Consider the following 25,572-nt stretch of genomic DNA (forward strand, 5'->3'; position numbering starts at 1 on the left):
TTTTAATATATCCTCCTTGTTCATGAGAGATCCTTCAGTGTAACAAAAGAGATGTCCAAGGTAATTTTTTCTCCATTTCTTTTTTTCCAATCTTGGAATTATTGATATTGAAAATAATAAAAATAAAATAAAAACAACACTATTAGTTTGATGTAGTGTGCTGTGAAAGATCTTTTTGGCTTGACCCAGTTTTTTTATGTTGTAGTCACAATAACTACACAGCCATGGAAGAGATAAATGTGGAGTTTCCATGCTAATTAAACTCATTGATCTCTGTTCCAGCTTCCTTCTTTTCTGGCCTTCACCCTTCATTTTCCAGCATTATTCCCCTCCAGTTTAAGTTCCTGTTTGGTCACTGGAAATAAGAAGGAGCTACCTGGATATGTGCTATGATTCCAGTCAAAGTCCACCTGGAGTTTTCTAAATTCTTCCTGTGGGACTTCAATAGAAAGGGGACCATGCAGAGAAGGCTGTGGATTCTCAGATTTCATGATATCAGATCCATGGCCATCCTGCGGAGGTCCTGCAACTGAAAACAAAAACAATTTTATGGCATATGAATGCATTGGAGCTACTGAGAATCATTTTCTATCTTGTGCTGTATTTCTAGTTTCTTTATACTGAAGCCAATAAAATGTGCCATTGATCCTCACAGCATGCTAAGCTATATAACAGGTTGCAGTCATTGAACCTGCTGGGTGTCACCAGATGCTCTAGCCTTGACTTCCAACTTCCAGTGCCTTTGAAGTATCTATTCCTCCTTTTCCTAGTTGGAAAAATCTCAATAAGAAAATGCCAGTTCTAAAACTACATTTTGGAAGTGGTTACAGTACTTGGGGAAGACTGAAATCCCAGTAATCATGCAACAGCGACACTTATGAGTGGGCTTCAGGATACAGAGGTTTTCCAGATTGTAAAGGGGGTCTTTTACTAAGCTGCATTAAGCAGCTAGCACAGGTTTTACCATGTAGTAGAAGTCAGCATGGACCCATACTGACCTCCACCATGTGTAAAAACCCACTCGAGCTGATTAACATGCCTAGGGGAGGGAACTGGGTGGCATGGTTGAGTTGGAGAAGCAGCTGGCTATGAAAGCTAGCACATGGGTCAGTATTATATGCTAGCTATCATGACTGCCAATAGCATGACTGCATTTAGAGCAAACTCAAGAGGAAGTGTTTAGTGCAGCTGTGCTACCTGTCATCCAGTGGTGCAGCTGCTTCATAAGTAGTTCTGTGATGGCGCTCCCCTCCCTGTACATCCCTTGCTCCCCACTGATCCTCCCACTGCTCCAATCCCTCCTCACAGTCAAAACTCTGTTCCTCCTGAAACCCCCACCCCATTTGCTTTGATCTCCCCTCCTGAAATACTATCCCCTTCCTGAAGCTTTGATCCCCCTATACAGCTGATTCCCCCATGAAGGCTCCCCACTAGTACGCCCATGAACAAATCCTGCCCCCTTGCAAAAGCCCTGCCTCCCCATTGAAAACCTCCTTTGTTCCCTGTCAACTGTCAGTTACCACCCCAACCCTCCCGGGACCTACCCAGGGATGTCCATGGTGGTCAGTGTTGGCCAGATGGAAGCAGTTCCCCTCTGCTCCTATTCAGGCCTCTGCTGGGCTCCAAAATGGCCACCATGATCCCTAGCAATAGTCTCTCTGTACTACCACTTGGATGAGGTTTTCTTTGGAGGCTTGGCCTTTTAGATGGGGGGAGTTTCTATACAGGGGTGGGATGAAACTAGGGGGGGGGCTACATAGGGAGATTATATATGCTGGACGGGGAATCAAGGGGGATTAGAAATGCAGAGGGAAACAATGCTTCACAAGGGGAATCAAAGATGCAGTGGGGAGGGGGGAGGGAATTGGTTGAGGGCTGATGGGGGGGGGGGGGTGCCACCACAGCTACCATTCCTTCATTTATTGATTTATGTGCCCCCCCCCCCCCCATTGTGTTACCTGCAGTGGCAAATAGTGTGATGCTCCCACACTATCTGCCACTGCATGTAATGCAGTGCTGGCGGTAAGTGTCTGCTCTGTGTAGTAAATGCAGAGCAGATGCTGGACACACCCCTTGAATTTACCACACAGCCTTTGCACTTATTGTGCACTGTAAAAAGTTCCGTAGCTATGATGGCTACATTATAACAGGAGAGAAGGGAAGACAGGGAGTAAAACTAAAAAGAATTAAACCATTTTTTCCAAGGTCTGTCTTCCGCAATCTGGTACAATCACTAGTACTCAGTCATCTGGACTATTGTAACTCACTATATGCTGGTTGCAAAGAGCAAATACTTAAAAAACTCCAGACAGCCCAGAACACGGCAGCCAGATTAATATTCGGCAAATCAAAATATGAATGCGCGACACCCCTACGAGAAAAACTACACTGGCTCCCACTTAAAGAACGCATCACATTCAAACTTTGTACCCTAGTCCATAAGATCATCCATGGAGACGCCCCAGCCTGCATGTCAGACCTAAGAGAATTACCACCCAGGAACGTAATAAAATCTCCTCACACATTCCTCAATCTTCATCCTCCCAATTGTAAAGGGCTAAAATACAAATTGTTGCATGCATCTACCTTTTCCTATATGAGCACACAGCTATGGAACGCACTACCACGCAACCTGAAAACGGTCCATGAATTGGCCAATTTCCGCAAACTACTGAAAACTTGTCTCTTCGACAAGATATATCACAAAGATCAACTCATGTAACTGTACAATCTTTAATATATACAGGAATGTCTTATAACGTCTTTTGCTTTAATACAACCATGTACTTCACCACCATGTAACCCCAAAGCCTCTATAAACCAAATGTATATTCTTTTCTATTTCCAGTATCCACGACGAATTGTAAACCACATTGAGCCTGCAAAGAGGTGGGATAATGTGGGATACAAATGCAATAAATAAAATAAAAATAAATAAATAAATGAGAAAAACTTGTGTTGCCAGAGCTCTAGTTGGGACAGGTTCCAAGTGAACTGGATGCCCAAATAACCAGGAGACAGCTATCATGCGAAAGAGAAAAATAAAAAAGTAGAACTAATCTAGATGTTCCTAGAGTTTAATACAACATATCACAAGCTACTGTTGTTTTACTTTATTTTATATATAGGCAAGTTTCAATAATTACAAGTTACCATTTCTATGGGTCATGGCTATCCTTTAAAAAAGAACATAATACTGTAAATTATATTAGATTGGAATGTGTTTTACATCTAATATAATCTGGGGCTTTTATAGACTGCTTAATACCAAAAAAGGTTCCGAGCGGTTTACAGATAAGAAGACAATGCATTCATTGGGAATTACTATTTAAAAGGTAACAACAATAAAAACATGTAGAGGGGCATAATCAAACAGGGCGCCCAAATTTTCATGAGGGCGTCCTCGCAGGACAGCCCCGTAAAGGGGCGGGGCAACCTGTATTATCAAAACAAGATGGGTGTCCATCTTTTGTTTCGATAATACGGTTGGGGACACCCAAATCATGAAATTTAGGTCAACCTTACAGATGGTCTTCCTTAGGTCATTTTTGAGATGGTCGTCCCCGGTTTTCGGCAATAATGGAAACCGAGGATGCCCATCTCAAAAGCGACCAAATCCAAGCCCTTTGGTCATGGGAGGAGCCAGCATTTGTAGTGCACTGGTCCCCCTCACATGCCAGGACACCAACTGGGCACCCTAGGGGGCACTGCAATGGACTTCAGAAAAAGGTCCCAGGTGCATAGCTCCCTTACCTTGGATGCTGAGCCCCCCAACCCCCCCCCCCAAAACCCACAACTGTACACCACTACCATAGCCCTTAGGAATAAAGGAGGGCACCTACATGTGGGTACAGTGGGTTTGTGGTGGGGTTTGGAGGGCTCACATTTACCACCACAAGTGTAACAGGTGGGGGGGGGATGGGTCTGGGTCTACCTGCCTGAAGTACACTGCATCCACTACAACTGCTCAAGGTACCTGCATACTGCTGCAACGGATCTGAGTATGGCATTTGAGGCTGGCGTAGAGGCTGGCAAAAAAGTATTTTTAAACTTTTTTTTTATGCTGGGAGGGGGTTAGTGACCACTGGGGGAGTAAGGGGAGGTGATCCCTGATTCCCTCCGGTGGTCATCTGGTCAGTTCGGGCACCTTTTTGATGCTTGGTCGTGAAAAAATCATGGACCAAGTAAAGTCGCCCAAGTGTTCGTCAGGGACACCCTTCTTTTTTCCATTATTGGCTGAGGATGCCCATCTCCTAAGCATGCCCCAGTCTCGCCTTCGCTACACTGCCAACATGCCCCCGTGAACTTTGGTTGTCCCCGCAACGGAAAGCAGTTGAGGGTCAGGGCCGTGCCAAGGATCTCTGGCGCCCCCCTGCAGACTACCAGTTGGTGGCGCCCCCCCCCCCCCCCCCCCCCGCACCTGCCTGGCTCCAAGGCAGCGATTCCCCTCTCTCCCCTGCCCTCCCGCTCCCATGTAGAAACTGCTCGCCCTCTTCTCCCAGCCAAGATCCCGTTCCTTTTTTTTTTCTTTTAAATTTACCTTCCTCCGGCAGCGCAGCGTCATTGAAGGAGGCGGCGCTCCCAGTCCCGACGTCTCTAGCCTTCCCTTGTTCGCTGCTCACTGCCCCGCCTTCTTCTGACGTCATTATCCCTGTGGCTGGTCCACAGGCTTGGAAGGCCCTCCCTCTAGACTTGTGAACTGAGCCTCACCTTTAGGAAAGTGTTGAGCACATTTTTGTTTTATGACCCTTACAGTGAGGTTGAGTGATTCAGATTGTATTAGGAATGAACATGTAGGACTCAATATTTAACGAAGCTGTTTAAATTTATGCTCTTAAATTAGGCTCCTATATTTGTGCCCTATTTTCAGCCAAACTTTGGAGCATAAGTTTTCAACTGACAATGCATCTTAATTTAGGAGCTTAGAAGTTATGGGCCTGGTTGTAATTAGTGGGCCAGCGCCGATATTCAATGGCACTTAACTAGGCAGTGCTGCTGGATAGTGACTCATGCTCAAAGGGGGAAAGAGAGGGGCATTATGGGGATGAGGGTCAGTGCCTGCATAGCTAACTGGGCATGTAGGACCGAGTAAATAGCAATTCTAACTTTGCCCAAGTAAACAGCAATTCTAACTTTGCCCAATTAGCTATGCAGGTGCTGGCATAACATCTGGGTACCAGCCTGAAGTGTTGTGAACTCCTCCGCATCCTGAAGAGTATATCATCCCCCTCCTACCATCTGGAAGATCATCTGACCTGCCCCTAATTCTGTTTCCTCCTTACATTCCACCTGGAACAGCATCTGACTTCCCTCTTGCTGATCCCCTTCCACCGTCCCAAAATGGTATCTGCCCCTCATTCAGATTTACCCCTCCCTCTCACCCCCTCTAGAACCACATCTGCCCCCCTACAGTCCCCCCCCCCCCCCCCACCTTCTGTAGGCCCCTCCAGTCCTATCTTTTAAATCCATATTGGTCTAGGCTCCACCTTCAAAATGGTTGTCACAATTTGATAAGATAAAGTATCCCTTGTTAAAAATTAAACCTCAAAGATCTGAGAGATGCCAAGAGTGGCTTGCCCCAAAGAGTGAAATTTACCACCCCAATGAGTGAGATCGAAGGTTGTTTTCAGTTGTGTTCCAGGGGTATTAATCTACTTGTCCCCTTCTTCCCTCTTCTCCTACCCTAACACAACTTCTTTTCTATAACCTCAATAAATTCTACCCCTTCTAGCAAATCTGCCCCCTCTGGCCATGATCACCCCCAACCCCCTTCCCCAATAAATCTTTCACCTCTAGCCTTAATCACCCACTCATCCCCACTGAACAAATCTCTTCTCCCTCACTCCATATCTTATTATTCCTACCAGGCTCCTTCTGCACCATCCTCTCGGCCTGCTCTTCATCTTCTGGCAGGTGAGACCTAGGGAACTCGGCCAGTAACTTGGGACTGTTCCAGACTGCCACAGTGCCAGAGGAACTCCACTGATTGCTCAGTGCTGCTATTCCAAAGAATTTTTTAAAAAATTTTTTTGCTGCAGGACCTGGAGAACCCCAAAGCAACTCAGCACTGCTGCACTGGCCTGCCTCATACTTCTTCAGCCTCAAATGCTGGGGAACTCTGTGTCCACTCTGATTGTAGGCACTCTGGGGTCGATATTCAGACTGCAGGAAGGAGCCCAGCTAACTCCCACAGTCGGCAGTCAGCCCAGATATTCAATGTCGGGCCATTTCCAGTGACTGGCATTGAATATCCGGTTTATTTTTGGCCAGTTTAAACTTATGCCTATGTTACTATTCGGAGATAGCCAGTTAAGTTTAAACCGGCAAAAGATATTCCAGCTATTACGTGGCCCCATGTGGTTGCATTCAATAGCCAGCTATGTGCTGAATATTTAGGGATAGCCAGCTATATCATGCAAAATAGCCAGTTATCGCCTAGTCGCAAACCAGGAATATTCAGCGGGAGATAGCTGGTTATCCCCCACTGAATATCACCAGATAGCTGGTTAAGTGCCATTTAACCAGCCAGGTGCTGTTCCTGGCTGGATAAATAGTTTTGAATATGGGGGGTTCTACGTCTGTGTGTGCATGAGAGCCCTCCAATTATATGTCACACAATGCATGGAACTTGGCATTTCTTAGATGAACTACTGCCTGACATTTTCAATTCCTATGTTAAGAACCTGCCCAAAGGCTATTGTACCTTGTAGTGGTAGTTAGGACTGATTATTTGGTGGTTTTGAGGTTAACATGGGCAGTACCAGGCAACACAAATGTTGATACCTGCTCCAAATTTTCTCTTATTGGCCTGTGCTTGCACTGACTGGGTTGGCTTGACTTCAAAGTGGCAGGACCATGACTCATCTAGGCTCACCTTTATATATTCTGCTGCCACATATGCTTCTCCAGGGCCACTGACAGACAAAGCTGGGCCCGGGGCAAACCATCTTAAGGCCCCCCACTGGTGCACCACACATCATAAGTCAAAAGTCAAAATTTTTATAATATTTATATAATTTAATATATTGCAGTCATTATATAGAATACTTAGACAGACTGTGTTGTATTCTAGTGGAGGAATGCTGTGCAAGCTTTTTTGATGGCAAATGTTTCTATGACAGTGTCAAAGTTGGTGCGTCTTCCTAATTCAGCCTCAATGGCAAGCAGTCCTAAACTACTGAGTCTCTGCTGCCCCATTGTTGATCGAAGCACACTTTGTACTCTTTTCAAGGTGCTGAATGATCGTTCAGCTTGAGCCACAGATACTGGTAGAGTACAAAATAGGCATAGAGCAATACAGAAATTTGGAAACAGTGAGGACGGATTCAAACACTTTAATTTGTTCAAGTGACTCAATTGGGTCATTTCCAATATTGGCTGCGTGAATTGCTTTTAAGTGTTTTATGCTTAACCCTAGCACAGAGACAAACAGAAGAACTAAAGCAGAAGTGCCACACAGGCACACTAACTAGGAAACAGAAGTGCTATACAAGCATACCAACTGGGAAACAGGGCAGAAGTGTTAAGCACACCGACAAACCTGGAGACCTTTGACTTTGCAAAGGCCCTGAATGAATGTCCTCAACTTCTTATAAAGGCCCTCACTGATGATGTCACAACTACAGGACAGAGGCAGGAAACACCCTGAACACTAGAATGAGGCTTGGAACACACAGGAAGTGGCAGCAGGGGCAACAATGCAAAGTAAAAGAACAGACTGATGCCACCTCTGAAGCTGACCACCGGAAGACAAGGTGAGACTGAAAGTGGAGTCACAACCACAGTCATGACAGTTATATCTACTGTGAGTTGTAATAATTGGGTGTAGTTTATAAGGGTAAGCTATAGAACAATCAAAGTTACAAAAAGAGATGGCTCCAACAGTAACCTGTACTGAAACAGAGACTTTGCCACAGGGACCTGTGTTAACTGAGGTCCTCCCACACAGAGAAGTCCCACCATGTGAAGAACTGCAAGCTGCAATGTAGTTTGCCAACTTAGAAACAGCTACCAAAGAAGGACAAATATGGGTAGCTTCAACATTTTTACCAGCAGAGGGAGCAGTCCTCTGCCAGCAAGTGATGATCATCCAGCATGAAAGACAAGACAGTCATCAACACTGATGACAGCCTGATGTAATGGCTTCCAAACTGGAAAGCCAAGAGGTGGAAGAGCCATGACAAACCCCTTTGGGGTGGGCAGGAATAATGGGATGCTATTTGATAACTGCTCTATGGCATTGAACCATTGCCATAGAGCATGAAGGTGCCTATACCCCATTGTCCACTCTTTCAGTCTAGGTCAACCGCCAAACTGATCAACCAACAGAAGTGTATCAAGTGACCCCCATCTCCAACAGATGAGATCGAACCATACATGATATTTGTATGGGCTCATGCCAGAGCTGAGCATATAAGAGAACTGAAAGAAATCTTGGTGAACCTGGAAAATGTACTGAGCTAAATTGATAAATTAAAAAGTTGTAAATCATCTGGACCGGATGGCATGAACCCTAGGGTACTGAAAGAACTCAAACATGAAATTGCTCATCTGCTGTTAGTGATCTGTTAGAGACTATCTATTTCAAGACTCAACACAGATTTTCCACAACGGTCTTTTTAAAGACCACCATAATCCATCAATCTTGGATTCTCATCATACTTTGAATAAACATATAGAACATTACCAAGAATTACTATTTTCAAGACCCTCATCATCATTTTTTATTTGAATACAAAGACTATGATGTAGGCCTTCTGGCCGAAACACAACGTTGTGTCGAGTCATTTATTGTTCAATAAACTTTTGCTTCGTCTTCATCATTACTGTGGTCCAGTCTTTGTAAATCCTGGTTCTCGCTCCCACTTCTCTTTTTCACTTGAGTTTTTCCGTGGGACTTCTTGAGTTCTCCACGTTTGTGGATTCTCTTTTAGTGCTGAATATCAGCATATTGTTTACTCCCCTCCTCCGGATATTCAATGCCGGTCGCAGGAAATGGCCTGATATTGAATATCCGGGTTTAATGCCAGCAATGGACAGAAAAATGGCTGCTCACTGCTGGCTGAATATTGGGCCCATGGTGTTGATGCCAAATATGGTGAAAGAAGGTAATCTGAATAACACTTATTTAGCATTAGTACCATTGCAATAGTATACATGCCTAATGTTACTGATTTTGGTTTTCTTTATTTCTATAAGGAAGTGTAGAAATGAACTGTAACCAGAGTGAAATATTTATGCTGACAGCATGGATATGATAATCAAAATAACTGCAAATATAAAATATGTAACTGTAAAGATGCTAAATGTAATCAAGCATATACTGAAGGCAGTCAGAGCCAGATGCACTAAACTTAACGAGCCTTTAACGAGCCATTAACGAGCAAGTAGTAAACCCTGGCATGCACTAAAGACTTCTTTCCGACGACGGTAGCAGCTAATGAAAACGGAATGCAGATGAGCAAATTGTGTAGAAACCCTATTGTAATGAGATGCACTAACCTTTTCTGATTGCCTTAAGGCTGGAAAATCTAACGAGAGGTCTGTACCTCTTGTTAAGTATGCGCACAAGCCAGACAAATAAAAATGCTTTATTTAGAAAGACAAGCGTAAAACAGAGCAATGAGAGGAGGCAGAGCAGAAGGAAAAATCACATTTAACTGCACAGCCACAGCAAGAGAGGGCTCAGCAGTTCCCCTTTCACAGGCTCCCTCCCTCCCTCTGTGTGTGATCGGGATCCATGAATAAGGCACAGCTCCCTCCTCCAGGTCTATCTCAGCCAATCACAGCGCGTTTAGCTCGGCTAAACGCGTTGTGATTGGCTCAGGGACTTCCAGATCTCAGCTGAGTGAAGCACTGCCAAAAAAGACGTTTTTATTATTGCAGGGGGGAATGACGGCCAAAATGGACGTTTTTTTTGGATGGGTGTCCATTTTGGCCGTCATTCCCCCCCCCCTCCCCCCCGCAATAATAAAAACGTCTTTTTTGGCAGTGCTTCACTCAGCTGAGACCAGGAAGTCTCCGAGCCAATCACAACGTGTTCAGCTGAGCTTAATGCATTCCCTTCCCTTACCGATTCGTTAATGGACTCGGTAAGGGAAGGGATCTAATGATTTTTTAGTGCATCTTCCCCTCAGATTATAACTTGTTTAGCCTGAGATGTTGTATTAGTCGCTATAACACATACAGAAGTTACTTAGAGTAGAGAAGCATCATTATAGGATTGTTTTGCCTTGGGTGTTGTATTAGCCAAGGCCTAGTTATCCAGGTTATATCTGCTTACGCTAAGTGCATTATGATGTATTAGCACCCCACAAGCCTGATTTTCAAGAGGTGAAATGATGCATGATAGAAAAATACCATGATTGTACTACTGAAAATCAGGTTCTGAGGCCTACCTGATTGCTTGAAACATTGCCTCTTTAAAATCACATCTTGTCTCATATTTTCTTCTCTGGTTAAGAGACTGTTACAAGAGCAAATTTACTGCCTATTTCTCCTTTAAAGAGAGCCTTCCCTGCATAGTTCTCTTATCAACTGTGCCTAGACTAGACAAACACAATAAGGCACAACAAGATGGGATAATTTCCTGGTTTTTATCAAAGCCTGAACACCTGTTATAAACACATTTTTTTTTACACATTTCTATGTTTCTGATTGGCTCTAAGAACCACCACCTCTTGGGTACAGAGAGTATAATCTCTATTTTGCTTATTGGGACTCCATCTTAGGTCACGTGCAGCAACATCTGTAGGGACTGTGTTTAGATAGTTTGCTGAAACATCTTGTATGGATGCCTGTGCCAAAGCCAGTGCTTGGCATCATGACTTTAGAGCTGGTGTCTCTAACCTGCTGCCACCCTTACATTCCCCAGGGCATGAGCAGAAGAAGGTTCTTACTGTTTCTGTGCCTATCTGCTTACTGTGATTATCTTCTGATTGTGCTGTCATCTGATACAAAGCAGCTGTGTCCACCTGAATTCTGTGATTCCTGATTTACTACCTGCTCATCTACTTCTGCTGATGAATAATTGGCTGCACCTGCATGATATCACCAATGGCTAATATAAAGCTAAGTATAATTAAACAGTTTTGGGGGTGCCTGAGTGGATTTGTTTGCTCTTTGGATAAGAGCCATGCAAAGATCCATAAGTGTGGACATATCTAGATCATTTGTGACCCCAGCAGCATAGAAAATACACACATGAACTCTCTGCCCTCAAATACCTCCCTCCTCATGCAGTATACCTATGTATTCCTCTCCATGAATCTTTCCTCCTACCCACACACGTCCTTGTACTGTCTTCTGCAGGAGAAGAAGAGTACAGAAACACACTAGGTGGGGAGGGGAAAGGGTAGAGTGCATTAGTATACAATGCTGCTTCTGTTTGTTTATTTTCTCCTCCCTCCACTGAAGCCTCCTTGCTATGCTGACCAACTCTCCACCACCTGAATTCCAGGCTATTGCTGCTTCTATAGTTTTCTTGACTTTCAGTGAATTTGAGCCATGAAATTCCATACTCCCCACTGTGCTTGCAAGAAAAAGAACAGTGTGAGACCCATAGAAAGCCAGGGCAAGCCACAGAAATGGTAGTAGTGGGGCAGGTAGCTGGCAGGAAGAGAGATAGACTTGTACTTCTGAGGCTGCAGAAAAAAACAGTTGGTTGCCATGTTTGAGTAACATTGATCTAGCAGTTCTTCAGAATCATAGCCTAATGTTCTAACCATTACAATAGGGTTACTCAACTCTGGTACTCAATGAATATAAAAAGGTCAGGTTCTCATAGGTGTAGTTTGCCTGCTTAGTTTGGGTGGGGAGGTGGCAAAGTGTAAGGAAGTGATATTGGCCATGAGGGGAGGGGAACCAATTCAACATTAGCATCTGTAATATTGGGTCGAGAGTGCGGTCCCCCTCTTGCCAAACTATACCTATCTAGGTTTTTTAGGGTAATGAAAATGCAGTATTTAGTTTGGATCAGTGAACACAGAGTTGAAGAGCCCTGTACAAGACTCTTCCATTCCTAGTTCTGTGTAGAGAGTATCTCTGATGCTTCTCTACTGTACCTCCTGAACCTTTGTCATCCCCTCTGGCATGCTTATGCTCAGGAAAACGAATCAACAATGGGAGGATGAGGAGTTCTTTCGGCATCTCACGGGTTCTGAACTGACACTTGGAGACCAACTGTGGTTGGGGAGATTCCTTTGATATTGAGGGTAATTTCATCATATTTTGAACCTGTGGGCAATAAGTAGAGATTTGAAAAATATGCATTAATTGAAGGTCTACAGTGCAAACATTCACAGTGTTTGCAATATTTAGCCTTTATTCTATGCATCTAAGAGCTCTAAGTTCTATACCCAGCAGGCAGGCAGGCAGGCAGACAGACTGCTTAACATCTAGTTCATTGTTCTGGATCTTCTGGATCTCCCTGTGCATTGCCAACTGAGAACCTTTGAGTCCTGGGTAGGGCTGCCACTTCAACTCAAGTTAATAAAACACATTGATTTAATTTTATACTGTTCCATGCAAGATATTGTTGATTTTATTTTCTTAAAGAAATCAAAACAGTGAGGTATGTATATTCCTTCCTATGCTAGGCCTGTTACAAAAGCCTTTACATTGCTCTGTTTGGTTCTCACAAGTTAGCCTAATAAGTTGCCATCTTTGTAACATACAGTGCTTTCTCAGGACTGAGGAATGATGCTTCAAGGATGCAAGTTTGGCTGGAGCTGTGTATGCCTTTCATATAAGGTGGATATAACCTTGGGAGGTGATGAGAGACTGAGGAGGATACAGTGAGCCTAAGATGCCCAGAATGTTTCAGTCTTGGGGAGAGAGGACACAAGGGGATTGTTAGTTTGCTGTGTGACTAACTGCACGCTGTACTGATAACTAATTAGCCAATGGCCACCGAGTGTGCACGTGCACACACATATCAGGAGAGACTGATATAATGCAGGAACATCCATATATGGCATAGGCTACCTTATGCTTTTAGTTTAGGAGAAATCACATGATTTAGGAGAAAACAAAACTTACAAAGGGTATATATGTAATGGCTGGGAAAGTCTCAGACAGCCTGAAAATTCTTGAAGTCACAATTGACCGAAACATCACACTCGAAAGCCATGTGAAGAATACAACAAAGAAAATGTTCCATTCAATGTGGAAACTCAAAATAATTAAAACTTTCTTCCCAAGGGAAATATTTCGCAGTTTAGTACAATCAATGGTACTTAGTCACTTAGATTACTGCAATGCACTCTATGCTGGTTGTAAAGAACAAATCATCAAGAAGCTTCAAACAGCCCAAAATACTGCAGCCAGACTCATATTTGGTAAGACAAAATACGAGAGTGCCAAACCCCTAAGAGAAAAACTGCATTGGCTTCCACTCAAAGAACATATTACGTTCAAGGTCTGCACCTTGGTTCATAAAATCATTTACGTTGATGCCCCGGTTTACATGTCAGACCTTATAGACTTGCCACCTAGGAATACTAAAAGATCAGCACACACATTCCTAAATCTCCTGTTATGATTGTGGCTATGACCCCTCCCAGACTTACCTTATTTCTGGGGGTCAGCTTCTGTGCTGGCTTCTGTTTCTTCTGTCTGTCCTTTCTGAGCTAGCTCTGTCTCTCTATGCTGGCTGCTTCCAGCAGCATGAATCTAATTGCTTCACTATACTGCAGCTGTGTGGGTTAAGCCTCTCTGTGTTTCAGTATGCTGGCTGCCTGTGTCTGGTAGTTGTGACATCATCAGGCAGGGCCTTGATAAGGAAGTGGTGTTCTTCCCTTCAGGGCCTTTGCAACGTTTGCTTTAGGTAAGGGTGGTGCAGTGTGCACTTCTGACTTTGTGTCTAGCTTCCCTGCTTGCATTTGCTAAAGGTCCAGGTTAGTGTGGGTGCAGTGTGCACTTTTGACGTGTTTAGCTTTCCTGCTTTTCCCTTGTGGCTCCCCTGCTTTCCCTTTTGGTGCTTAGGAGCACCTTTGGTAGTTTAGTGCGGTGGAGCACTGCTTTAGCTTGGTGCTTAGGAGCACCTGTGTTAGTTTATGCGTTTTGCTTCCCTGCTTTCTCCTTGTGGCTCCCGTTTCCCCTTGGTTAGTTTAGTGCTGTGGGGCACTGCTGTAGTTCAGTGCATAGGTGCACTGTGTTTAGGAGCACTTCTGTTAGTTTAGTGCTTAGGAATTCTCCTGTTAGTTTAGTGCCTGTTAGTTTACTGCTTAGGAGCACTTCTGTTGGTTTACTGTTAGGAGCACTTCTGTTAGTGTAGTGCTTAGGAGTACCCCTGTTAGTGTAGTGCATAGGAGCACTTCTGTTAGGTCAGTACCTAGGAGCACTTCTGTTTCAAACTTGTTCTAGTATCCTGGTCCCTGTGTTATCCTATATCCTGTAAGTCCTGCCGGCCGCTCAAACCCAGGGGCTCAACTCCTGGGGGACAGTGGCTAAGTGCAGGTGAGGCTGTACAGACCAGTCCGGTGTACTCCAGTCCAGTGGGTTCCGGTCCAGGGTGTTCCAGTCCAGTGTGTTCCAGTCCAGTGTGGACCAGTCCGGTGTACTCCAGTCCAGTGGGTTCCGGTCCAGGGTGTTCCAGTTCGGTGTGTTCCAGTCCAGTGCAGATCAGTCCGGTGTACTCCAGTCCAGTGTGTTCTGGTCCAGTGTGTTCCAGTCCGGTGTGTTCCAGTCCAGTGCGGACCAGTCCGGTGTCCTCCAGTCCAGGGGGTTCCAGTCCATGTGTTCTGGCTCGCTAGGCGGTGCCTGCAGTCCTTGCCTGTGCCGGTGTGCTGGCCCAGTGTTGGTTGGTGGGTTTTGCCTGCTGCTGTCGCTCCTCGTCAGCAGCCCAAGGGCTCACGTTTGCTCCAGAGCCCGTCCCCGTGGGCTCTGAACCTGAGAACCTGACATCACCATTTCCCCAGTTGCAAAGGACTAAAATACAAATTAACACATGCATCCAGCTTTTCCTACATAGGCACGCAGCTATGGAATGCATTACCACTTGACGTGAAAAACCAGTGCGACCTAACCAACTTTCGGAAGTCAATGAAAACCTGCCTTTTCAACAAGGCTTACCACAACGATCCTTCATATGTACTTTAACGCATTACCACTTTATCTATTATTCCGAATATGATCTCTTTATACCTGTTTGCTTAATTTTATTTTGTTATTCATGTTCTCCATGTAATACCATTTACATCTCTCACTCTGGAATGGCGATTGCCATGACAGAACAATGTAAGTCACATTGAGCCTGCAAATAGGTGGGAAAATGTGGGATACAAATGCAACAAATAAATAAATAAAGTGTTAGCTGAGCAAACTTCATTATTCAGTGTTTGCGTCTGGCTTCGCTGTGTGACAACTTGCTCCAGAGAGAATGATTATTTTGTATTTGGCTTAGTGATATACCAATAAAGATTTTTACTGGTTGCGCCTATATCTAAGCCTAATTGTCTCTCTTATTTTCAGTCCATTGGGCTGAAGTGTTTCCCCTCCCAAGGGACAAGGGACTGGGAAGTACACAGGTATCAGCCCTATTACTGGGTCAAATTCTTTGCTCCCTAAGTCAGCTGAGCCTGGGGATGTTACAGAAGCATTGTTAACAACCCTTCAGGTTACGAAGGCCTAGTCATTAAGCAAGAGCATCACCTAGTGGTCAGTATGAGCACTGGCACATGGCCCCCAGTTGAAAATTACTGCTGCAATGATTTGGCGGAGTTAAGGGAAGAGATATAAAACAGGGGGAAAAACCTGGGTAATAATGAATTAAGAATCATGGCACCACAGCCCAATAGAAGCTGCTTCCAATTATGCTAGATGCCAAAAGGAGAAAGTGGCAACTGCCAATCAAAATTACCACAACATTTTCTATTTTGTTCCAACAAGTGTCTTAAGCCTACTGTGCCTTGCCTATATCAAGTCTCCCATTTGTAGTGGCTAAAAATGTTAATGTTTATGATGTTCCCATCTATGGGGCATGCCACTTTACTTAAAGCTGTTTAACTGAATGTCACACTGTGCTCATTGTACAGCTGAAAAAAAATTACATATTCGCACTGAGCTCACTACATTGCTTTGACTTTCTTTGTTCTGCCTCCACAATGTGTATGCAGCGCATTATTTGTATTATAGTTTACCATATAACTGCAGTTACTTCCTGCTTAGTGATAAGATATAATACAGCTTTATCGTACCCCTCCTTTAATTTACACTTTTGATTGGAAATTTGAGGCAGAGATATGAAGTATTCTCCCCTGTGATAGTTTGACACCTTCTGGAATAGACGGTGACAAACTAGCCTTGTGTCACCCCAGTAGGGGTGACAAGAGGGGAATGATAAGATATAATACAGCCAGAGAGCCCCCCACTGGAATGGTGGAGGGCTGAGCCATAGAGCCCAGGCTACTAGAGACATTGGCCAAGTCAAAACTCTGATGGTTGGCATAACTGGGAGCTTACTGGAAAAGTTTGGCCAAGTTTTTAAGCCTGAGCTGAGACCTGAATAGCCTGAGTTGGAAAAGAAAGGGCAAAGAAATGTGAAAACAAAATGGAAACTCTGAAGTGACAGTTATAGAGTGGAATTGCCCAATCTTAGTTAGAAAAAAAGTGTTTATCTGAAAAACATCATGACAGATGCAGGAGTGGGGAAATTTTCTGTTGAAATAGGGGTGGTACCGGAGATTGTGGTTTAGCGACTTTGGGATAAACAACTTGGCCATTAGAATTAAAGAAAATGCATTAGTTTTCAATGAACTCAAAAGTGTATATAAAGTGAGTAAAATTGGGAGGAGTTTGGAGACTGTCCAGATTCCTCCCGGGATGCTGTCCGTTTGATCTCTGAAATCAGATTGATGTGCCTGATTGCCTTGTACTGTGTTGGTAAGAATCAATAAACTTTTATCTATCTCTTTACCACCTGTCCTCTCTCCTTCTTAAATTGGTCTAGCAGAATGCTTAATCTTTTTAATCCAAATTAGGTATGGATAGGATATTTATTCACCTACTGATATTCATGGGAATCAGGGGTCAGATAAAAGAGGTCATGTTTAGTCAATATATTCTCAGCCTTCTGGAGGATTCCCCTCGCCTGTTTGGACTTGCATCCACCATGGGAGAGGGGCAATTCTTCCCGGGATAGAGGGGATAGGCAAAAAAAAACATTAGTTTGCAATCTTGACTCTTACTGGTCATTCCCTTGTATGCAACCTCCTTCCCCTCAACAGAGAGCCTGGGTGTCTCATCACTCCACTGTCACTTCCTTATTGTCCTTAGAATCTGTGCTCTGATAGGTCAATTCAGGGATGAATTGAGAGTGATCTAGGTCCCCGAGCAATAATGATCATGGGATCCCCAACCTTCCATCTGACAGAGATTACTGGTTCTATATCTACTGTAATATTTCTAAAGCTCATTATCTTTGCCAATCAGAGCCCTTTTCTTCCTTCTCCTACATCTTAATATGAATAAAACTATCCTCCCCCTTCCTCCCGGGCTGCCCAATACTCTTTACATAAAAAAAGACTACTGGTGGTGGTGGTGGTGTGTGTGTGTGTGTGTGTGGGGGGGGGGGGGGTTCCTGCCCCTGTCTTGCTGCTGGTAATAAGAATGCTGTCTAGGAATTTCCCCTACCTCCTGTTCCAGAAAGTATAGTGGGGTCCCTCAGCTAGCACTCTCTTTTTATGGCCAATAGGAAGAGAGGGATAAGAAATCGCCCTGCTAGTAACTTTTTTTGTAAAGGGAAGGGGGATGAAATTTGATATACCAACTTTCTATGGTTACAATCAGAGCAGTTTACATATTATGTACAGGCACTTATTTTGTATCTAAGGCAATGGAGAGTTAAGCAACTTACCCAGAGTCATAAGGAGCTGCAGAGGGAATTGAATCCAGTTCCCCTGGTTCTCAGGCCACTGCACTAACCATTAGGCCAAGAGATCATTTTATGCATTTTAAAATATGAAAGGAGAGAGGGAAGGGGACTGTTAGCCATAAGGAACATTTTTAAAGATAGGAAGGAGGGGGAACAGGTCTCTCATTTCTCTCTCTTTCTTCCCTCCCCTCCAGTCTCCGGTCCACTAATTCTCTCTATTACCTCCATCCCCTCCACCCTTGAGTTCATCAATTCTTTCTATTTCTTCCCTCCCTCCCCTCCACTCTCTAGTCCATCATTTTTCTCTTCCCTCCCTGCATTTCACCCTCTGGTCCATCATTTCTCTCCCTTTCTTCCCTCCCTTCCTGACCTTGAGGTCCAACATTTTTTCCCTTACATCCCTCCACCCTCAGATCAATCAATTCTCTCTTTTTCTTCCTTCCCAGTCCTCCACTGTCGGATCCATTTATTCTCTATCTTTCTTCCCTCCCTCTCTGCCCTTTTGATCCACCATCTCTTCCTCTCTCTTCTTTCCCTCCCTCTCTCCCTGCCACCTTCGGGTCCATCAAGTCTCTCTATTTTTCCTTCTCTCTCGATGTAGAAATGTTATCAGACATTAGAGAGGCTAACAAACTGGGGAACACAACAATAATGGGTGATTTCATTTACCCTGATATTGACTTGGTAAATCTAACATCAGGGCATGCTAGGGAGGTAAAATTACTTGACAAAATCAAGGACTGTTTTATGGAGCAGCTGGTACAGGAGCCAACAAGAGGAGGAAAAATTCTAGACCTAGTCCTTAGTGGAGCACATGATCTGGTGCAGGAAGTAATGGTGTTGGGGTCGTTTGATAACAGTGATCATAATATGATCAGATTTGATATTAGCTTTGGAGGAAATACAAAAAGGAGACTATGATAAAATGAAAAGAACGGTAAAAAAACAAAAACAAAAAAAGAGGAGCAGCTGCGAAGGTCAAAAATTTACATCAGGCATGGATGCTATTCAAAAATACTATCCTAGAAGCCCAAGACAGTTATATTCCACGTATTAAAAAAGGAGGAAGGAAAGCCAAGTGACAGCCGGCATGGTTAAAAAGTGAGGTGAAGAAAGCTATTTAGAGCTAAAAGAAAATCCTTCAGAAAATGGAAGAAGGATCTGACTCAAAATAATAAGAAACAGCATGTCACGGCCATGGGGCCTTTGCAATCTGTCATAGTCACAGGAGCCTTTGCAATCTGTCACGTATTCAAGGATGGTGAGTCCTTGGGCTGCAACCGAGGCTGTGACAGACAAGTCCTCTAGGCTGACACAGGGCAGGAGTAACAAGATACAACAAACAGGACAAGGACTGGATCCAGATGAGGCAAGGAAAGCAAGGCAAAGGGGCAGAACTGAAACCCAGGCAGAACAAGGCAAGATACAGAACTAAGTTAAAACTGGGTCCAGAAAAGGCAAGACAAGGGCAAGGTAAGAACTGGATCTGGACAGAAGTGGACAAGACAAAGCAAAGCTAGACACAACTAGACAAAGCAGACAGGCAAGACAGAAGCTGAATCTAGATGAGGCAAGAGAGTGAGGCAAAGGGCTAGAACTGAACTCAGACAGGAACACGGCAAGACACAGGAACGGGGCTAGAATTGGGTTCAGGCAAGGCTAGGCAGGGCAAGATCTGGATCCAGATATGAGAAAGAGCAAAAGAAGACAAGGCACAAGACACGGCAGACCAGGGGCATAGCTACGGGGGGCCACGTGGGCCTGGGCCCCTGCAAATTATGTCCGGGCCCCTGGTTTGACTGGCAGGGGTCCCCAACCCCCACCAGCCTTCTTCAGCGCTGTCTCCAGCACAGCTGCGTTCCTGCCCTGCTCTTCTTGCTCCTCCTGTCCTGTTTATGCTGACGCTCCTTCTCAGTTTCACGTAAAGGAGCGCCAGCATGCATAGGACAGGAGGAGCAAGAAGAGCAAGGCAGGAATGTGGCTGCCCCGGAGATGGCGCTGAAGAAGGCCTCAGCTGACAGGGGTTGGGGATCCCTGCCAGCAAAGGTATTTGCAAGGCGAGGGAGGTGCAAGGAAGCGAGGGGGGTGCGAGAAGGCGCAAGAAGGTGGCAGGGGGGAGGTGAGGTGAAGCGAGGGGTGTGGGGGGGTGGCAGTGGGGCAGCACTCAAAATGTGCCCCCAACCTCGGGCTCTGGCCCCCTCCCACCGTAAGGTCTGGTTATGCCCCTGCAGCAGACAAAGCAGGGCAGGAGCTAGGCAACAGGAATAAACAGAAGCAGAGTAAAGACAAGGCAGAAACAGAGCTTGGTTGTAGCAGGAACCAGGAACAGAGCTTGACTGTAGCAGGAACCAGGAATGGAGCTTGACTGTAGGAACCAGGAACAGAGCTTGGTTATAGCAGAAACAGGAGAAGAGCTTGTCTGTAGCAGAAACCAGGAACAGAGCTTGACTGTAGCAGGAACCAGGAGTGGAGCTTGACTGTAGGAACCAGAAACAGAGCTTGGTTATAGCAGAAACAGGAGAAGAGCTTGTCTGTAGCAGAAACCAGGACCAGAGCTTGACTGTAGCAGAATCAGCAAAAGAGCTTGACTGTAGCAGCAACAGAGCTTGGCTGTGGCAGGAACTAGGAACAGAGCTTGGCAATATCAGAAGCAGGAGCAGAACTAGACGGTAAGAGAAGCCAAGAACAAGATTTAACTGTAGCAAGAGCCAGAAGCAGGGTAAGACTGTAGCAAGAGTCAAAGAGCAGTGTTAGACTATAACAGGAGCAGGGTCAAACAGTAACAGAAACCAGGAGCAGGGTTTGGCTATAGCAGCAGCCAGGCTTTCAGGAACAAGGTTCAGAAATGACACACAGGAACAAGGATTCAGGGACAAGACTCACAGGAACAATGCTAGGCAGGAATCAAGGCATACAGGAATAAGGCACTCATGAACAAGGTTTGCAAGACTACTACTATTTAACATTTCTAGAGCGCTACAAAGTGTACGCAGCGCTGTACAAACACAGAAGAAAGACAGTCCCTGCTCAAAGAGCTTACAATCTAATAGACAAAAAGTAAAGCATTTAAATTTAAAATATTTAAGCAGTCAAGCACAAGAGAACAGTCACAGAAGGACAGAAGATGTTGAAGGGTGGTCAGTGTGATTAGGTGTAACTCTGGTTGGGGTAGTGGGAGCAAGGCTTTCAGGAACATGGTTCAGAAACAAGACACAGGAACAACCATTCAGGGACAAGACTCACAGGAACAAAGCCAAGCAGGAAACAAGGCATACAGGAATAAGGCATCCATGAACAAAGTTTGCATGAGCAAGGCTTTCAGGAACATGGTTCAGAAACAAGACACACAGGAACAAGGATTCAAACAGGAAACACAAAGACAAGGCTAAGAGACCTTTTGCAAAGGCAAAGCACGAAAGTCCCAGAGTTCCTTATAAAGGTCCTCACTGATGATGTCAGAATGTCTGGTGTCCTGGAAAGGCTTGAACAAAGGAAGAAGGCCTTTTGGCCGAAACACGGACCGTGTTGGGTCCTAATAAATTACTTTTGGTTGGCATGTCTGTGACTTCAGTCTGTTCTTTCTGGATATCCTCCGCTTGACTTGTTGTTTCTTTGTGTTTTTTGCGGGAGATTTGGACTCTCTTTTTGTTGTTTCTTGAACAAAGGAAAACCAGAGCGAGGCTTGGATAGACTCTGAAGTGAGGCTTGGATGCAGGAGCACTCTGAGAAGTTCTGAGAGAAGAGGAGCTGAGAAGTTCTGAGAGAAGAGGACATTTCTCTGGTAAGTGAACGCTACTTTGCTTTGTTCTTTGGGAACTTAAAGATTGGGGTTTAAAGGAGGAATTGTAAGTTAGTGTTAGGCAAAATAAAAATATAAAAAGCAAATTTTAACAACTAATCTCTATAGTCTTTTCCACTTAGTTTTAAAAGCTTTGTACGACAGCATTAACAGATAGAATCTAACAGGCATAGATAGAACTGAAAAATGAGCTTGCGGAGCTACTGCTAGTGATATGCAATTTATCCTTAAAATTGAGCATGGTACCGGAAGATTGGAGGGTGGCCAATGTAACGCCGATTTTTTAAAAAGGTTCCAGGGGAGATCTGGGAAATTATAGACCGGTGAGTCTGATGTCGGTGCCGGGGAAAAGGTAGAGGCCATTATCAAAAACAAAATTACAGAGCACATCCAAGGACATGGATTACTGAGACCAAGTCAACACGGCTTTTGTGTGGGGAAATCTTGCCTGACCAATTTACATCAATTCTTTGAAGGAGTAAACAAACATGTGGACAAAGAGGAGCCAGTTGATATTGTGTATCTGGATTTTCAAAAGGCGTTTGACAAGGTACCTCATGAAAGGCTACAGAGGAAATTGGAGGGTCATGGGATAGGAGGAAATGTCCTATTGTGGATTAAAAACTGGTTGAAGGATAGGAAACAGAGAGTGGGGTTAAATGGGCAGTATTCACAATTGAGAAGGGTAGTTAGTGCTTCTGAGGTGCTCTTCACCAGCCAATCGTCGAGATAAGGGAGCACATGCACTCCCAGCCTGCGTAGCGACACTGCTACTACCACCAGACACTTTGTAAACACTCTGGGCGCAGACGCCAGACCAAAAGGCAACACACGGTACTGAAAGTGCTGAGTTCTCAGCCGAAACTGAAGATACTTCCTGTGAGCTGGAAGAATCGAGATATGTGTGTATGCATCCTTTAAGTCCAGAGAGCATAGCCAATCGTTCTCCTGAATCATGGGAAGAAGGGTGCCCAGGGAAACCATCCTGAACTTTTCTCGAACCAGAAATTTGTTCAGGCCCCTTAGGTCTAGGATGGGACGCTTCCCCCCTGTCATTTTCTGCACAAGGAAGTACCTGGAATAGAATCCCAACCCTTCTTCCCCTCGTGGAACGGGTTCGACCACTTGAACCTTTAGAAGGACGGAGAGTTCCTCTGCAAGTACCTGTTTGTGCTGGGAGCTGTAAGAATGAGCTCCCAGTAGGCAATTTGGAGGTTTGGATTCCAGATTCAGGGTGTATCCTAACTGGACTATTTAAAGAAACTACCGGTCGGAGGTTATGAGAGGCCACCTTTGGTGAAAAAATATCAACCTCCCCCCGATCGGCAAGTTGTCCGGTACAGACACTTTTATTGAGGCTATGCTTAACTGGAGCCAGTCAAAAGCCCAGGAGCAGCATGGGCCTTAGATGCACGCTGTTGATGAGAACGAGCGCACTGGGGCTGAGCCTGGGCAGGCTGCCGAGAAGCAGGAGTGTACCTACGCCTAGGATAGGAATAAGGAGCACTTCTCTTTTCTCCAAAATACCTCCTAGATGAGGAGGCAGTAGCAGAAGGCGCCCGGTGGGAGAGAGAATCCATAGCATCATTATGCTTCTTGATCTGATCAACAAGATCCTCTACTTTTTCACCAAAAAGGTTGTCCCCCGGCAAGGAACATCCGGCATTCACGGCTGGACAGAATGATCCAGGTCAGAAACGCAGCCATGAGAGTCTGCGCATCACTATACCCTGAGCAGCGATCCTGGATGCTAAATCAGAAGTGTCAAATGTACCCCTGGCCAGGAACTTTCGACACGCCTTCTGCTGCCTGACCACCTGGCAAAAAGGCTCAGCCAGCTCCGTAGGGAGTGCCTCAACCAAACTCGACAGTTGCCGTATCGAGTCCCACAAGTGCATGCTCGTGAAGAGCTGGTATGACTGAATCTTGGCGGCGAGCATAGCGGCCTGATACATCTTCCTCCCAAAAGAATCAAGAGTTCTAGCCTCTCTGCCTGGGGGTGCTGAAGCATAGTCTCTAGAACTCCTGGCTCTCTTGAGGGCGGAGTCCACCACCATGGAATTGTGGGGTAACTGAGACCTCATCAATCCAGGTTCACCGTGGATCCGATACTAGGATTCAGCTTTCTTCAGGACCACAGGGCCAGACAGAGGGGCCGACCAGTTTCGCATAAGGACTTCCTTCAGTACCTTATGCAGAGGAATTGTCACGGCCTCTTTAGGTGGAGAAGAATAATCCAGGACCTCGAGCATCTCAGTCCTGGGCTCATCCTCAACCTCCACAGGGAAAGGAATAGCCGTAGCCATTTCCCGGTCAAAAGAGGAAAAAGACAGACTCTCCGGTAGAGATAGTCTCCTCTCTGGCGGAAGGGAAGGATCAGAGGGAATCCCAAAGGACTCATCAGAAGAAAAGTACCTGGGATCTTCCTCTGACTCCCATGAACACTCCTGCTCAGTGTCGGATAAAACCTGTGTAAAGGTACTTCGACACTGAACCTGCCTCGACGCCGAGGAACGATGTCCTCTATGGCGATGTCGAGAGGCCGACACCCGGTCCGACTGCGGCAAAGCTCCCTCCACCGACGTCGAAGGAGAGTCGACCTGGGTGGCAGCCGACGCTGATGCTGTAGACAGTCGGGGATCTCACCGCAGGAGAAGGGCCAGACACTGCTGCAGCAGATAGTACAGAAGGCGCAAGCACCCCCGACACTGAAGATGACTGTTGTAGCAGTCCCTCCAGAAGTTCTGGAAACAAGGCCAGGATGCTCTCGTCGAGAGCCGCCATCGGAGAAAGCTGCGGGGTCAATGGAACAGGCGGTGTGTCAGAATCCGTGGAGGTTCAGGAGCAAGTATTGGGCTGCTAGGAGAATGACGCATCGGCACCTCCTGTATTGAGGGGGAGAAATCCTCTCAGCACTGACGCTTCTCGGGTGCTGACTCTCTCGACGCCCTGGAGCTCCCAGTACCTTGTGTCGAAGAAGAATGATGACGGTGCTTCTTCGCCTTCGCTCGACACCCATCATCGAAACTCCCCGGTACCGATGAGGAGGACATGGAATCCTCACGTCTCCTCTGGGCCAGGTCCAACGAAGGTTGTTCCTGGGGGGCCTTCATAACAGGAGGCCTCGAGGCAGGTGGAGACCCACTTGATGCCTCACTGCTCCCAGCGTGAGTTGGTCTCTCAGCAGCCATTACATCTCTTCCCAACATCGATACTCCTTTTGATGTTGACGCCAACGCCACCGACCTCGGTACCGATGCCCCAAAAAGCATTGTTGGGCTTCTTGAGACGCTTGGGTCCGTTTGTTCATATGAAGACACAGACTACAAGTGGCTGGGCTATGGTCGGGCCCAAGGCACTGGATACACCAGGCGTGCGTATCGGTACCTGAGATGGTCCGGTTGCACTGAGTACAACGTTTGAAGCTGCTGGGTGTCTTCGATGACATGGAAAGAAAAACGGCTTTGGCAAAATCAAATGACGCGATTGTGCCAAAAAAGAGAAGGGCAAAACAAGGGAGAAAACCTGACTGTGCGGCCTAAAGGCCGGCCGCGTCGAAAAGAAAGTAAACTTAAAATAGAGAAAAAAATACTAAAAGTAACTATGGGAAAATATCTCTCTATATAAAACGCACCTCCAACGTTCTAATGAAGCCTCTGTTAGTTAGCCAACATTCTAAGTGAAGGGGGTGAGATCGCATTGTGTCTGCCCCGCCCACACGTCAAACGTGATGACGTCGAGGGCGGAGCAATGACACTCAACCAATCGCAACGCTCGGCAGTGAAGCGTCAGGGAAGGAGGCGGCGCTCTCGACGTCTAGCCTTCCCTTCGCTGTGTTCCGCCTTCTTCTGACGTCAAGGATGACGTCAAAAGAAGGCGGAACACAGCGAAGGGAAGGCTA

The 25,572-nt window shown here is 45.5% G+C and overlaps 1 protein-coding gene across 1 annotated transcript in view; it reads right to left on the reverse strand.

Annotated features, from left to right (window-relative positions):
- Positions 1-25,572, reverse strand: part of LOC115475094 (uncharacterized protein KIAA2012-like) — a 92,820-nt gene that overhangs the window by 30,469 nt on the left and 36,779 nt on the right. The window contains exons 7-8 of the mRNA XM_030210833.1: positions 12,063-12,234; positions 377-529 (exon numbers count right to left, since the gene is read on the reverse strand). Of these exons, the coding sequence (XP_030066693.1) occupies positions 377-529; positions 12,063-12,234 (325 nt within the window). The remainder of the gene's footprint in view (positions 1-376; positions 530-12,062; positions 12,235-25,572) is intronic.

This window comes from Microcaecilia unicolor, chromosome 7 (genome assembly GCF_901765095.1).
Source record: "Microcaecilia unicolor chromosome 7, aMicUni1.1, whole genome shotgun sequence".
NCBI classification, from domain to species: domain Eukaryota; kingdom Metazoa; phylum Chordata; class Amphibia; order Gymnophiona; family Siphonopidae; genus Microcaecilia; species Microcaecilia unicolor.